At 29.7% G+C, this 17,863-nt stretch overlaps 1 protein-coding gene across 1 annotated transcript in view; it reads right to left on the bottom strand.

The window, feature by feature from the left end:
• The window catches only part of LOC107445614 (sodium- and chloride-dependent GABA transporter 1), a 76,843-nt gene that overhangs the window by 34,557 nt on the left and 24,423 nt on the right, over positions 1 to 17,863 (bottom strand). Inside the window, exon 2 of the mRNA XM_043047937.2 lies at positions 1,698 to 1,899. Coding sequence (XP_042903871.1) covers positions 1,698 to 1,890 — 193 coding nt within the window. The 5' untranslated portion in view covers positions 1,891 to 1,899. The remainder of the gene's footprint in view (positions 1 to 1,697; positions 1,900 to 17,863) is intronic.

Here is a 17,863-nt window from a genome sequence, read left to right as displayed (position 1 = left end):
ATAAAATGTGCATTAAAATGAAGACATAATTTTCGGGAAAAGGGCTACTTCCTTAGAGGAAATAAGCGATTTTTCTGTTGTCTGTATTTTAGTTATTACTACAATCAATCCTCAATTATAATAATATAAACTAAGGTTTATTTTAGAATAAAAATTAAGCATTCATTATTGTATACAGGTCATAACAATTTTAAGGAATTAAAAGCTTGTAATAAGTTTTAAATATCTTAATGCATTTATCGGTATTATTCTATTGAAAGGTAAATTCTTTTATTATAAGAATTATTATTTTAACATGTTTTTCTTTTCCGTTCATTATTATAAATAAATTTAATATAGACTATTATAAAAATTAAGCTGCGTCAGTCACTGGTAACTGACAGAGTAAATTATTATATAAAACTAAAAAGTTTACATTGCTTTAAGTAATTTTATTTTACAGTAGAGTCCCGATTATCCGAGTTAATGGGGACCGCAACAAACTCGGATAACTGAAAAACTCGGTTAAAGCGAAGAGTATAAAAACGGAAAGAAAAGGAGAAGGTATAAATGCAATATATTTAAGAAATACAAAAAGTATACGAGAATACCACATACGATTCATATTATAAATTAAAAAGCTTACTTAAAAACATTTAAAAATCATACTTTGCGAGAATTAAATAGTTTTTACTTAAAAAAAGTCCTTAATCGTTTTTCGTTCTACGTAACTTTGTAACTTTCCTGTAGCAATGTTTCGCCTTTTTTAGGGATAACAGGAAGGCTGGTGTCGCCTCTTTTTCTTGTTCTATATATTCAATAGTACATTCGATAGCTTTTAGTCCATCTGTATGAGAGATTTTTATATGTTGATTTTAATAATCACTGTCTTCATCATCTTCGCTAGATTCATTATCATTATTGACGATATTAACGATAATTTCATCAGACCAAGTTGTTAGATTTTGTTTTTCTGAGTGTTTGGAAGATAAAATTCAGATTTATTTTTCAGCGGTTTTTTTTAAAAATAAACTAGAACAAAAAAAATCTTTGAAATATTTGATAGCTCGGTTAAAGCGGAAACTCGGATAACCGGGGCTCGGATAATCGGGACTCTACTGTATAACCGTCGTTGAACAGCCGACCCAATTTATTCGGTTTACGACTACTAATGTTCAACGCCGTAACCTTCTAATTTTAACCTCAGAAGACAAGGAAACTCCTAGATCAAGTAGTGAGGAAAATTTGCTTTCGTGGAGGATTTTTTAATGGAACTTACACGCATTTGCGTTACATGGAGAGGAAAACCACGAAAACCTCCCACGGTTAGCCTGATGGCAGGGGATTCTAACCCATGATCCATAAACCACTCAGGATATTTTACGTGAGCACTGCGATCGGTGTGAGTCGGGTGCGGAATTCGTATCAACCAGTCATCATTGGGATTCGAACCTGGTTCACCTCATTGGTGAGCGAACGCTCTTTCCCCTGAGCCACCAATTCAAGTTTTAATAAATTTTTATTTTTTTTTTCAATCTGCTACTAGAGCGCTTCGAATGGCTACAAGTCTGTCGGGGATTTTCTATGTAATATGTGCTGCTCTCTACGCATTAAACTCACTGCACCGAACACTGACCAAATAATATTTTATGAAATAAAATTGCTAACTTTTATTTTGAATAAGAATAATTAAGAAACATGTTAAGTGCAGTACTTACCTCCCCCATTCCTATAACAAAGGTATGGAAATCTCCAAACATTTCCCAATCCAACAGCATTTCCAAGGCAAGCCAACAAAAAATCAAACCGCCCAGTCCAATGTCCCCGGTCTGGTACATCTTCCTCGTAGTCTTGTACCACTGTGGATTCTGCATCCATCACCATTGCAGCTTTTTCCTTCCCAGATGTCATTCTGGACACCTGATGACAAGAATAAGAAATCAATCGAACGTTTAGGTCAATAATAAATATTAAAAAAATTTAATCGTTTTTCAATAATCACAAAATATTCTATTCTCATTTTGAAATTTTGAGAACAGTGAACCGTAAAAAAATATTTCAGTAAATATTTATTATTTTTTTTAATTTTATTTAATAATAGTTGAAAAAAATTTGAATTGTAAGGTATAAATTTTTTTATTTTACGTAGCATATTTTAAAGTATGTAATTTTACATAGGATATTACAAAATTTGAGCAAAATCGGCTGAATAATTCCTGAGAAATCGAATTTTAAAGAAGTCCAATATTTATAATTCGATTTTTCAGGAACTATTCAGCCAATTTTCTCGAAAGCTCATAATTTTCCATGTAAAATTACATACTTTAAAATGGATAGTAAATGGATAGTATCCATGTAAAATTACATACTTTAGATTGGATAAATTACAAATAAAAAAATTTTCGACCATTATTAAATAAAATAATAAAAAAATAATACATTTTTACTAAAATAACTAATAAGTACATTTTTAGTAATAATTTTATAATTTCGTGTAAAAAATTTTCCTTTCTCTAAAAAAAAATTTCGAGATACGGCAAAATACGCAAAAAGTATAGTTAACATTAAGTGGCCCAAACTTCGTATCGCTCTCTCAGACCAAACTATGGGGACCATATTTCCGAAATTGTGGCTACCTCCTTTATTTTGAGGGTCAGAAATTTAATTTCGTTCATAAAAAAGTATGTTTATTCAGAGAGAGTACGCTTTCGTGTCTGATTTCATTACTTAAAATATCGTCTGTACTAGTTAATTAGTATATTTGAAGTCACAATTAAGACTGAGTTCTAGAACGTGAAGTATCCGTGAAGTACGATCATTAGATCAAAAGTTATTCTGAGTGGTCCACTTTTTTTGGAGCACAGTACGCAAGTACGAAAAAATAATGCGCAACACAATTTCGCGTTATATATGTTCTTATGCCACGTTTTAAAAAAATTTTAGGATCAAATAACGGTATAAAGTATAGGGGCTTTGGGTGCATCATCCTTAAAATTCACTTTACTGTGAAATCTATTTTCCCGTTAAATATTATGCCGAAATTTTCACAGTAACAATTATTTAATTGGAGTGATTTTACGATAATTAGAGTAAAAAATATGGTATATCAGATTTTTTGTTCCGTAACATGAAATAATTTTATTCAGTAATTTTTATTCGGTAAAAGTGAACTTTACGGTAGAAAGTACCGGCACCCTGATGGCACTTTTTACCATAACTCGATGCATACAGAAGATCCACTGCACAAGACAACGACAGGCATATTTATACAGATAGTTGACACGCTGTACAATTTAATCATGTAGTAATGTTTGCTTCATAAATTGAAAGGGAGCAAGCTAGTAGTGCATAGTTTTGTAACCAAAATATTTTTATCAGGTACAATATAATCAGGTAAAATATTATTTATCAGGTATCATAATTACTTTATTAGATACATGTACAAATATGTTAGTTAAGTTTACTGTTTTGGGGGTTATTTCTAGTATTAATTAATACGTAAAAAAAAGCAGGAATTTTTAGTTGCCAGAAAAATGCGAAACAAATTTTTCCTTTTAGTTCTTTGTTTTAGGATATAAAGTAAACAAGATCTGTACACGCGCTTATAAACAATATTCTAATGTGTTAAAATCCCCATTCATTTAGCGTTGCTATGTTTGAACAAAGGACCTTATGCGAATCAAAAAAATAACTGTCAAATTCCATTTGGTCTGTTGAACAGAGCATTTTTTTCTAAACTAACGTCAGCGCTAAATTAGAAACAATAAAATAGATCTGATTGTCGTTGCATACCGGGAAAGAAATGTACAATAAAGAATGTGTTACCTTTATGACAACAAAAGAATTTGAGAACATAATATGCAATTACATTTCAGAACATGACTCACTTCAATACAGCTTACCTTTATGACAAACATATGTAATCTTTATAAGTTTTTTTTTGAATGGAAGCTATACTGCGGGAAAATCCTTTCATGATAAATTCTCTTCCAACTACTTTAGTTATTTAAATTTAAAGTATAGAAAAAATAAGCTCAGATAAACCAAGAGTAAATTAAGAAGTTTCAAATACTAATTATTTTTCAATGAAAAAGAAAAAAACAGAAAAAGAGAGAAAAAGAAGAAAAGAAAGAAAGAAAAATGGGTTTATTCCACTTTAAAAAACAAGTAATATGAAGAAAAAAATTTTGAAGTTAATTCCAACTTAGGTCAACAATAAAAAATTTTATTTTAGTTACTTTTTAAATTAATTAATTTAATTAGTTAGTTTTTCCAGAGATCTACAAGCTTCGCCACTAACGGTATTTATTCCTAAATTTATATCCTGCTAAATATCTTATATAAGAAGATTTTTTTTCTCCCATATAAAACTAAAATTAATTAATTAAATTTAATTAATCAATTAATATTTAAAAAAATTGTTTTAACATCAACTGTCATCCGCTACAAGTTTAAAAAAATGTATTTAAATTTGAGTGAATGAATAAAAAGTATTTTATTAACGATTGAAAACTTGAACAAGATATATAAATATATATAATGAGAGTGAGAACTAATGAATTGAAGAACGACATATTTGTGTTTTAAAAGGCTAAACTTTCAAAATTAAATTACAAGACTTGATTACTCTGCATTTTGCAATCTCTTCCTATATTATCAACTCATTAGCTGAATTAGCAACTCTAACGAGAAATAGCTTTCAATTAATTTTTTTAAGTACCCTAAACGTGATTTTTTCAACGATATTATTTCTGGGGCATTGAGTGAAATTTCTGCGTTTCCCTACATATTTCTTTGTTTGAATTTAGATTTTTAATAATTTATGTCTCTGCAATCAAATTAAAAGAGGAAAAACGTGCCGCATATATATCTAATATAAAAATAATAAAAATATTTAAAAATATTTAAAAAACAACCAAACTTGGGAAAAAATAATAACGAAATAATATAATCTTGTCATCAACTCACACGATTATAACCGCAAAAATAGCGCTTTTTAACACTATATAAATATAGACAAAGTATACGACCGAACTTTTTTCCCCTTCTAATTTGATTGCAGAGTCATATAGTATTGAAAATGTAAATTCAAGCTAAGAAATTTGTAGGGAATCTCAAAAATTTCACTCAATGCCCCAGAAATAATATCGATGAAAAAATCACGTTTAAGTTAGTTAAAAAAATTAATTGAAAGCTACAAGTTCAAACAAAGAAATTTGTCAATGTATCTGTCAATGAAAATGTATCTATAAAATAGTGTAAGGAGCCAAAGGAAGTAGAAAAGAAAAATCAGAAACCGAAAAATAAAGTTTTAACGAGTAAAAATCATAAAATTCTAGAAAAATACATAACATAACACAAATAGGAACAAACAAGAACACATAAAGCGAGAAGACAAAACAGATGTCATGTCCTAAATAATATCATACAAAAATGACAATTATTTATAAATATTAATAATTATTTATAAATATATATAATAAATATGTATAATAATAACTAAATTGCCAGATTTCGAATTACAAAATTAACGCGCAAATAGAGGGTTGTGGGATATATTTTTAAAACGCTGTCATGCTGAATAGAGAACCACATTTGATTTGATAGTTACCTTGGATCGGCCCAAAAATTGGGTTTGCGCAAGGTAATAATATATTATACTTTATAATTTGAAGTTCATAATTAATGAAAGGTCGAATTCTAAATGCAATATTTTAATTCGATGATTTTGATAGAAATAATTAACATAACGTGATATATATGTACACTGATATCGATGTTACTGAAATGGGATGCTCAAAAACTGTGAAATGGAAATTGAGCTACGAAGATATCGATGATCACAATGATATCGATGTTACTAGAATGTGATGCTCAAAAACAGTGAAATAGAAATTGAATTATGAAGAAAAAGCAGTGTTATTGATGCTACTAAAATGTGAAGTTCAAAATCCGTGAAAAGGGAATTGAACTACGAAGATATCGATGATCACAATGATATCGATGTTACTAGAATGTGATGCTCAAAAATAGTGATATGGAAATTGAATTATGAAGAAAAAGCAGTGTTTTTGATGTTACTAGAATGTGATGTTCAAAAACTGCGAAATGGAAATTGAACTACGAAGATATCGATGATCACAATGATATCGATGTTACTAGAATGTGATGCTCAAAAACTGCGAAATGGGAATTGAGCTACGAAGATATCGATGATCACAATGATATCGATGTTACTAGAATGTGATGCTCAAAAACGGTGAAATGGAAATTGAATTATGAAGAAAAAGCAATATTATTGGTGTTATTAAATTTTTATGCTCAAAAACTGTGAAATGGAAATTGAGCTATGAAGAAAACGTGGTGACATTAATGTTTCTAAAATCTAACATTGAAAAACCATGAAATAAAAATTTATGTTTCTAAAATGTGACATCCTAAAATTCTGAAGGAAAAAAAATTAAGCTACGAAGAAAGCCCACAGAAATGGACGTTTCGAAAATGCCACTTACAAAAAACCATGAAATGAAAATAGAGTTTGATTATTATATTAAAGCGTTGTGACAATTGGAAGAGGGCATTGCATTGCCGTGTCATTCCAATTTAACCTACATATTATAATGTTATGCAAATGTGTTATTTCTTTTTTAACGGTACTAACACATTGTTACCTGTATGTTAAATCCCAAACAGGTATGGCATCCGTCAGTTGAATGTTTTTAATTTAATTCGGATTTCCGCGTTGTGTGCTCAGTATATTGCTCTTTGTCCCTGACAAGAATTCATGATATACATCGTTTTTTCCCCCCCTTTTAAATGACTGATGTCTTTGTCAGTAATCAACAGTGTCGAAAATCGTGTTCACGTACTCGTTGTACTACTAGTTTGTTTAACCCCAATAAAATGTTTGATATGGCTCAATGAGTTCAAGGCTTCTATAGCTGAGAGTGATGAACGCTTCCTCCTAATTGTTTACCACCTACAAACACTTGCATTTGTTGGGGTTTTTTTTTTTAAAAAAAATCGGAATTTCGTTCGGGAAATGAAAAGTCAGTTCCGTTACGTGATTTAGAAAGGAAAATAAGGTTAGTTAAACAAAAAAAGAATTTTAAACAAATATTTTTTACGATTTCTACTATTGTTAAATATTGAGTCACTCTTAAAAAAAATGCTTAAGCGATTTGTGAAATCAAAGATTTCATAACACACCGCCCTTGAGTTTGCAATTAAAGTCCGATTATTTCACTTGCATAATTGACTTTATAAATAGAAATTACTTTTTAAGTTAAAAAAAAAAATTCAGACTTATGTGACCTGAAACATTTAAGGTTAATCAACTTTTTTTCTTCAAGGAATTGACATTTTCTTTAACAATAAATCATAGGAAAACACACTTTTTTATATTTGTAGTTCAATACCTGTTTTACGTACTGGGTGAAAAAAGTAAATTATTAACGTATCGGGATTATCAACATTACGAAGTGAAGCACAAAACTGAAAGGTATGATGACGCAATTAATAAAACTAAAATAAATATAATTTTTTAATACATTATTTTTTCAACCTTTCTCGGTGGCTTTACGTTATCAGATTTAGAAAAACTCGTTTTTGGAATTTAATCATATCAAAATAATTACTAATTGCTTCTAGTATCATTCGGCACGATTCTATTCTTGGAGACTAATTAATAATAGAAATTTGCCACAATCAAGCAGTTTTTTCTTTGGGGGGAGGCACAAGAAACGCTATTATAGCAGTATCTTCGTTTGAAAAAATGAAAAATAAAACCGTTTATTAATTTTAAAAAAAAAACAATGTACATTAATTTTTTCTTTTTCTTTTTTTTACTTTATTTTTGAAATACATATATTATTTAAACAAGTGTTGGGTTCAGTTTGTAATGTACAATTACTGTTTTTATTTTTTTATACTTTTTTTGTCACAAAGTATTTTTAAAGCCTAACATGCAAGACAAAAAAATCTGGTGACTACTCCAGAGTGTGTTATCACTAAAAATTCCATAATTTTAGATTTAGGAAGGGAATTAAATAAGATTTGTAATTATACAAACATAAAGGATGCAATTTTTTGATCTAGTTTAGTTTTATCTCGTACAGTTCTCGTACAGTTCTTGAATGAATTGGTTTTCTTATTTTTTTAAAGTTTAATAATTATTTATCTGTTTCGCTTGTTATGATTTGTTAAAATAGCTTTACTCGACCTATTCTTGAGAATTTAAAGTATTGGATTGCTTATTAATTTAGTTTTTAAACCTTACATTAAATTTACCCTACTTTATCTTAAGTTGTATTTTTGATATTTGTATAAGGTTTTTATAAACTAGTTTCCGCTGAAATTGCGAAAACATTTCTTTGAAGAATGTGGATACTTTTCTGATATGGAATATATTTTATCAGGTTGCATTTTTGTAGCTCAGAAGTCACGAGTTAAGACTCGACCGCATATGTTATGGTATACGTTTGGAGAATTGGATAAATAAGCCTAAGTCAATAATATAAGGAATATGTAAATAAGAAACTATTTCCACGTATGTTTGACTTAAACTTGTTGTCAAACGGAGTCTGGTGCATAATCAGACATTTGATAATAGAAGTTTATGCATGAAATATAATACAATTGCTGTTTAAGATTATTTAATATCTTAACCTAGAAGCAATTTTTTAAAGATATAAATGTTTTAACTCTGATGTAATTGGGGAAAAAACCCTGTGGATGGATGGTGGACTAAATCATTTCATGCAATCAGAAGAAAACTTAAAATTATGGTTAATCCGGCTTATTGTGAATTTAATTATCAAGAAAACAAAGCAATATTATGATAAATACAGATGCTCTAAAATTATGTGTTAAAAATAGTTTTGTATGTTAGATCAGCGTTTCCGGAGTGATGTTCAGTGGAACCCTAGGGTTCCGTGGAAGAGTAAAAGAGGTTAGGGCATTTGTTTTTACTTGCAGCCTTTGAAACATTTAAAACGAGTAAGATCCAATCAATATTCCATTTTTTATTTAATATTTCAGCTGCCCTTATGAAATTTAATGTAAAATGCCATTAAAGAAAAAAAGGATAATGTTTTAATAAATATAAGTTTTCTAATAACAATATATTGAATAAATTCTAAAAAGATTTTGCATTTATTGAACTTTCCTTTTTGTTTCCCATCACCCTTTTCAAATGAAAATAAAATTACTAAATTTGTTAATAAAGAAATATGTTTCCCTAATAACGATCTTCAACGTTTACAGCAGTATGTTTTTTAGTTTTTATTTCAAATGAAACCATATTTCTACTTATTTTATTCATTTTCAGCTACAAGCATACATTACACCTAAAACAAATTTATCACTAGAGTAGATACAGCTTCGTGATTTCGAATTTAACTGTCGGACATGAAAACTGGTTTAAGATTATTAATGATTAAACGATGAAAAAAAGTTCATTCTTCCTATTGTTGTTATTTTTAAACTGAAGTCCTTTAACAGTAAATACGGCCGCAATCGTCTTTATTTACTTTGGGAATCCGCCGAAAGGAGGTTACTCAATTAGGGTTCCGTTGCCGAAAAATTGGGAATACCTGTGTTACATCATAATGTTGTAATTAACATATTTTCTGCCACATTATTTCCAAGAGGGGAATCCCCTTTTTTGCATCGGGATTCCCCTTTTAAATCAAGAAGTCTGGAGTTCAGGTTTGGATTCTCTCTCTGACGGTTGGTATCTAAGATTTTATTTATTCGTAACAATTTTTTTGCGATAATAAAACAGATATGTTCTAAAATAGATCTTGTAATTTGTTTTATTTTTTCCTTTTTTTTCTTTAACAATGAATTTAATAGCAACTAAGCTATAAATTAAATTTTGTGGAGACCAATCATTTGAGTAAAATACATCTTCGTTTTAACATCAACCGATCTAATTAAAATTTCCAGTAATTTAAAAATTCCTCTAATTATGAGTAATTAAGTAAATTAATTTTAAATTCCTATAATTATGAGCTCTTTTAGCAAGCATTTGGAAACACGTTTCCAAATGCTTGCTGAAACATTTCTAAATGTTAAAAAAAAAATTATGCAAGTTATCAAAAGACGCAAAACAAAATTTCTTAAAATTTTTGCAATTCTTGAATCGTGAATGTTTAACAGAAGGACAACAGAAGTTTTTTTGCTTCTAATTTCTCATGTTTCAGTTATTATTTTATATTATTTTGAAAATGGCACTAGTAACTGATAACGATTGAAATATGAGAAAATAATTCAATTTTTTTAAACTTTAGACCTTGATCCAATTACTTTTTCATCTAAACACTATCAGATGCAATATAGTTTATTGAGTAACCTTGTGGACCGCGTGCTGATACTCTGAGACAGTCATCTTACAGATTAAGCTTCTTGAATTTATTGAAAGATGTTTCTTTGATAATAAAACTATCCGGATTAGGAATTCCTAAGCCCTTGCTCCAATTCTAGCTCTAGGTATTGCATGATATTCGACTGAAAAAATCAACATTGATGTAAGATTCATTTCTGTTAACGTCATATACGATCTTGACCCAGTGTCGAAATCATACTTGAGCTCATGAAGGTATTTTTCTTCTCTTTTCTTTACTTTTTTGAAAGAAGAAAAACAAAACTTGCCTTTAATTTCAAAGTTTGAAAGCTGTTTTGATTTGACATGTTCATCAGAACAAGCATAGTTTCGTTTCACTTCATTGGAACTCATTTCCAGCAATTAGAATGTTTTTCAACTTACAATCATTAGATAACGATTATTGTCCCGTTTTTGCACAAGATTCGTTTACAAAAAATACGATTAACAGAAATTGGTTTAATATGGCAATCTATTACGTGCTCGGTACACCTTTTAAAAAGATATGATTTATTTAATTTAAAAATATTTCGTTTCGTTAATAATTCTTATCCATAATTGGTGTTTTTCCTGAGAATATGTTTATGATAACAAAAATGTTTACAAAATATTCAATAAATTTTCTCTCAGTATTTATATGGTAATGTACTCATGACAACAAAGCTTTTAGGTCCAATAATATGAAACTTTGAATTTTTTGAAGGATTAGAAATTTATGCAAATGTCTGATTAGTAAAAATGGCTGCATAAGCTTTTAAAAAATAAAACTACAAGAAATATCATTCATATTAAATTAAAAAAATATATATGTGTTACAGTCATTGTGAATAGTTAGTTATTACTAATACTAACCGATCAATATTAATACTAACCAAAGAAGCCGGTTAAAGAGTATTTAAGCGAATTTATCCCATTAACAGGTAATTGTTAATAATAACCAATGAAGTTTGGTCAATGTCATTCTCTTGCGTTTCTATTGAGGATATTTCCTCATTCGTTTTTATCGTGATCTGCCCGCCAACTACAATCGCCAAAGCCCTAAACTGATTTTAAACTGGAAAATTTAGAAGAAAAAAAAACACGTATATGTTTGCTCGGTTGTGACTAGGAGCTATACTTCAAGTTGGTCCCTTTCTGTGATGTTTTTTTCTTCTTTCATTTTCTTTCAGTTTTTCGCGGACCACTGCCCGGAAGTTACCGCCAAAACTTGGCGATTATTCTGCCACAGATACGGAACTTCCTCCTTTTTATTTTTCATTCTGAGCGAAAGAAGTGGTTATTATTAATTTTGACAGGATAGTATTAATAATAACAACCGTATTTATCATATTAACCGTAACACATATACAAAGAGATAAACTCATGTCCCAATGCTTTATATACCGTTTAATCACATTAAACAAACTTCATTGGTTATTAATTATAATAACCGGTTAAAATGAATAATTTACGATATTTCTCACTTAGACCAGAAGAAGCGGTTATTATTTATATTGACCTGTTAGTATTAATAATAACTGGATTTATTACTTTAACCGCAACATATATATACAAAGAAGTCACAGTATTCACTTACGTCAGACTGGAGAAAATCTTGTCTTTTCTGATTGGGAATTTTTTATTCAGGAAATAATCCGTAATCCCCAAAATTTTGTCAATTGTTCTAAAGATTTTAATAAATTAGTTAATTTGATAGCATAGATTTAATTTATGTCAACTCCGTATTCATCTCCGAACCTGTTGACTATCGACTCATGAACAGTAATTCATAAATTGTCAGCGAGCTGGAAGGATCATGCTGTTTTCCTTAATCCCTGATCGATTTTCTGCTAAAATGCGGGTTTCTATTGCGGATTGGGCTATGCATAATTTTTTTTTCTCCATCGGAAATAACTTTGTTTTTTCCATTTACTATAAAAATTAACATAGTATTATCGTATTTGGATTTTTTCTTAAAAAATACTGCACGCGCTAAGTTTAAATTTACATTGTGAGCTTGATCAATAATTGGATTCCCCTGGAACTAATTGTGAATAAATTATCAAAACCTTTTTGTTCCTTATTAAGAAGTCTTAACAACTTCGCACTTAAATTTAATCTTTAATGCGAGGAGATAATACCAAAAAATACATAATTGGTTGGGAGAATCAAATACGAATCAAAATTATAAAAAAGTTTTGCTTTCTGTTCAAGTTCCCAACTTATAAATCGTACTTTATACACGGAGAAAAAAATCTGGTAAAATTATCGTTCTGTATGGTAATGACATTTCTGTTTAGTTAAAACCTTAATTCTGATAATTTTTCCGTTCATATGGTAGCGGTTCACCGAAAATTCTGCTTTTCAAAATTCTAGTTCTTATTACCATAAATTTAATTTTAAAAAAATACAAAACTTTAAGCAAATTTAAACGAATAAATGCTTTTTATGCCATGCTTTAAGGTATGATAAGCTTAACAAATTTTTTCACAATTACCAAATTTTATATGAGACAGTATTTTATTGTTAATTTTACCAAAATCGCTACTAAAGCGCTTCAGCAGAAGTTGCCAAGCTTTTTGGTATTCCTAAAGAGCCACTAACACGTTAAAATTTTTCAAATTTTAGTAGTTGTGACCATATTTTTTTCCTCTGTGTAATGAGAATACAAGCCTACATATGTATATGCAATAATTAAACAAGCAGGCAGGAAAAGAGCAAAATTAACGCTTGAGAAGTTAATAAGGAAAGATAATTGTTTTCTTAATTGTAAATTCATTATTGAACCTTGCACACTTTAAGCATACCAATAGTTTCAACCTCTTAACCTTCGTAATCCTCTTGCACGTTTATTCGTACCACAATTAGTATTTCAGTTTACAACACGGTATCCATGGTTAAAACTACTTTTGTAATATTATTTAAATTCAAAATCTTTGAAAAAATTTTGTATCATAAAATATATATATTTTTCTTTTTAGGATTTGAGCTTTAATTACCAAAATAGAATTTTTTTTTTAAAGTTAGTCGAATAGTTTTTGACGAATAAGATTTTCGTAAAGTTGCATTTTGAAATTTTTATGTCGATAGTTAAAAAAATTTCTTTAAAATTTTAGTTTTTTCGTTGAAGATTGTGCAGTTTACAATGATGATCATTAAGTTAAATAAAGGAGCAATCATAAAAAAAATTAGTATTCGTAGGCAATTCGTAACATCATTAGATAGACAAGTTTTATTATTGTGTACCATTGCTTTTATTCTTTTAAATATAACGAAATAGGCGTACATGAGGAGACTCAAATTTTCGATCCTTCTCCTGAATAAATTATTCGAACCATAATTTCCAGATTAACGATTACTCTTGATGTTTCCAGGGTCAAGTTTGACCCTCGTATGATTAAGATTGTATGTCAGTAAGAGAAAATCTGATTTTTAGATTAAAAGCTCTGAATGTATTCAGTTTTTTATTTTGTATATGATCATTCGCTTAAAAATCAATATGGGTTTTACTAAAATATATATTGAAGAGTACAATTTTTAGATGGAGTAAAAGTTTTAGCTTTCTGTAAGTATTTTTGAACTTCCTAGAGTAAAAACGCTTAAGAATTCAGGAAGTATTCGGTGGTTGTTTTCATGCAAGTTCAACAGCTTTCAATTCTGACATTTTTTATTTTTTCAGTTTTTTTTTTTTTTTTTTTTTTTTTGTGAACTTATTGACGTCATGCACGTTCAAGCTATCTTAACTTTTTTTTGCGTCTTATCGGTCGAAAAACAATGACAGAATGGATGCCCTTCTTGAAAAATAAATAACTAAAAACAATAATTCATTTATAATAACAGCAAAGAACATACTGCGTAAAATTTTATCTGCCATGAGAGTGGAGTTTGTTATTACAGAATTTGGAAATATGCAAGTGCAGAAAAATAAATTTCCCCTTAACATAAACAATTGAGGAATTCTGAAATAATTTTAATGAACACGTATTTGGCCAGATACTTATAGGTGTACTTTTATATATATATGTGTAAAGAGAGAGAGAGAGAGATGCGCAGTTGAATTCTGCACTAAAAATTTACAATCTATATGCATATTTCTCTTACACGGCGACAAAAAAAAGCCTCATTACAACTCCCCGAATGGCAGCGCTAGAAAATTGACCAATGATTGCCGCTGAAAATGTCACATGCCAAATCTAGCTGAGGTGGCTCAACATATAGTGCTTTTAAAAACGGAAACTGAAATAACCAGAGAGAGCATTATCACCAAATGTAATCTCTTCCGAAATTCACCCTATCAGCTGCGGCAATCTCATACTATTAAGCTGGCAGAAGTGAGTAGTCTTTGTCGATAGATCTCTATTTTAGTATTTTGTCGAAAGCGCTTTTTTTCATGAATTTATATATTACGAATTCTTAAGATTTTATACTATAGCACATTTCTAATAGGTTTAACGAATTACGTGTCATTTATTTGACATCAAATTTATTTTAACGATTTAGTATTTACTAAAAAGATGTAATTTTTTATAAAAAAAAAAGTTGTTATATGGATTTGAATGATTGTTTTGAATTCTTAGAATTTTGTGCATTTGCAATGTATCTAACTTAGTAGCGAGTAAAGCGATCTTGGTTTGCGAAGCAAACCATATAAGATTGCGTAGCAATTTTCGGGGGTTGGCGAGCGTTAGCGAGCAGGAGGCGCAACCCACCGGTGTCTTGGGGTATTCATCCGTTTTTAGATGCACCTGGATTTCGGCCCCCACCCCTCTAAGAAGCTGCAGCCATGATGGAGGAGATAATGATATAGGGGGTTAAAAGAGGTGTGTGGCATTTAGGGTTGCACACCCCTTCGTTTTGGCGTACGAAAGGGACACCCCTTCGGGTTGGCGTCCGTAGGGGTGACGCGCCAGCAATTAAGTGAGAGGTTGAACTGAGGAGTCTTACTTGCTGATAAAAATATTCTTAAATTTATTTTTACCAAAACTAACTGGGTTCATATAAGCATATACTAATGGCGTTTGTGAAGAGAAGTGAACACAATTTAAACATATCAATGATAACTTACAATTTTAATTTTAACGCAACATTTTACAAATTAGTTTTATTCGAAATTGCATTGCAAATAAAAATTTAAATGGACGAAAATAATATTCAATTTCTTCCTTCGGAAAGAGGAGGCAGAGTGCTTATATTTAGGAAGAATTTATTCAACTATAAAAGAACGAATAAGGATCAGAAATCGGTATGGTATTGCAGTTCGCAATGGACTGGTTGCAGTGCACGTGTGTGTACTCTGGGTACTAATCTAGCAGTTCCCTTGTCTTCTGGATTGGGTTCAAAATTACAAGGCTACGGAGTTAAACATTGGTAGCCGTAAATTCAAAATTGAGTTGGTTGTTTAACGGCGGTAATTAAAAAAAAATAAAACTAATAATCAAATTGTATTTTCTTGTTTTCTTTCTAACTCTTTGCATATTTTCTACGCGCATTCAAAATTTCATGTTTCTAAGTCTCACAGATTTTGTAACGTAAAGAAAAAACAATTGAGAAAACAATTCGCAAAAAAATCATTAAAAATTGCAAATAAAATATATTCAAAATGAATCTAAAAAAAAAAAAAAAAAACTCTGTTAAATAGTATATAGCGGCCCAGCACGCCAAATTTTTACTCTGTGCTTAAAATGTGTTTTTTTTTTTTGTAACTTTTTCCCCTCGTTAAAAAAATTTGTGCAATAAAAGAAAGGTTCTACATAATAGTCTCATCACAATTAATATATTTAGCAATAAAGTAATACTATCAAATTTTTTAATAATAAAATGTTAATACTCAACAATAAAAAATAATGACAGTTTACTTTAGGTGTATAGAAATGGAATTGAACTTATAAGGGCCCCATCATTTTCAGTAGCTTAGGGCCCCACCAAGCTTAAATCCGGCCCTGAATAAACTAAAGAATTAGTGTGTGTGTCTCCAACTGGATTGCTGATGAGTCTTAGGTTTTGAAAATATGACGTTTAACATGAAGCGACTATTAACTATTTTTCATTATATTTTTAGTTAATAGTAGTTCATTTACGTCGCACTGGAGCTGCACAATGGGCTTTTGGAGACGGTCTGGGAAACATCCCGGAGGATGATCCGAAGTCATGCCTTCACAATTTTGATCTTCTGCAGAGGGGATGGCACCCCTGCTTCGGTAGCCCGACGACCTGTACGCGCAGTTGAGCACTTTACGATAGAACAGTTTAACGAGGACCAATACCGCAAACCCTCGGTCCCTACGCAGACTAATCCAAGTGGTCACCCACCCGCACTCTGACTGCAGCCAGCGATGCTTGACTTCGGTGATCTGCTGGGAACCGTGTCTTAACGATCAGTCCACTGCGGGACATTTTTAATATATTTAGAGATATTTATCAGGGATATTTAAATTGATATGTTAAATCATTTTAAAATCAAAAGTTTTAACAATTAAGATAAGGTACGATTGCCCGATATTTTTATCATATATAAACCTCAGAGCATGATGACCACATTTTATGTATTTATTTAAATTAATTAAAATCCTTCCTTATCCAAATGCTTTTTTTAAAATATAAATTCCGGAATAATATGTTATTAATTGCCAACAATGTTTAATTTTTTTCCCCATTCAAATGCAGCTTTTGCTGAATTCGTAAAGAAAATTTTTTGATTTCTACACCTGCGCTGTTTCAAACTACTATTTTAAACACAAAAGACTTGCTGAATTATTATTGGTTCTTTTGTTTATTTTCAAATTAAGTGACAAAATGCTATAATTTATCATTTTGCTATCATTTATAGACACAGCGGTCGCTGTATCTTATTAAAAATATAGCTGTGGACGTGGTACAGAATATTAACAAATCGAATAACCAAGTTGAGAATTGAATGGTATTTTAATTTTATTTACTTTTTATAACTAACAATAGATTAAATAATTATTTTTATAACTTATCCACAATAGCCCCTCACGTGTCTACAGTAGTGTTTAATTATTTTAAACGAAATGATTATTGAAAAAGTATACTTCCAAATTATTAAAATCATAATGTTCGATTTTTTCATTGAAAATGAAGATAAATGTTCGAATTTTGATTAAAAGAATTCTACAGGAGTTGCACAAAATAATGGAAAGACTTCGATAATCGATACTAACACATTTTTTGATATTTCTCAGAAAATACATGGAGAATCAAAATATAAATTTAGATCCTTCGATTTCTTATTCATATCAATGAAATTTACAGCTTTATAAGGGTTGAGGCACCGAGAATGAATGACAAACGTTAAAAATACTTTTGAGCACCCTATGACAAAAAAATGTAGTAATAAAATTGTAACTTATTATTTTGGTTCTTATATACAATAATTGAACTAAACTTCGTAAACGTAGCTTAAATATTTTTGAAAATATGAACATTTTTATAAAAAAAAAGATTTAAAAAAAAATTATTTTTTTGTCTTGCGTTTTTTTTTAATAACTTTAAAAAAATTCA

The sequence above is a fragment of the Parasteatoda tepidariorum genome, chromosome 1, assembly GCF_982258835.1.
Source record: "Parasteatoda tepidariorum strain Cologne lab strain chromosome 1, Ptep-v5.0, whole genome shotgun sequence".
NCBI classification, from domain to species: domain Eukaryota; kingdom Metazoa; phylum Arthropoda; class Arachnida; order Araneae; family Theridiidae; genus Parasteatoda; species Parasteatoda tepidariorum.
The sequence above is the reverse complement of the archived record's forward strand: the minus strand, read 5'-3'. Positions and strand labels throughout refer to the sequence as shown.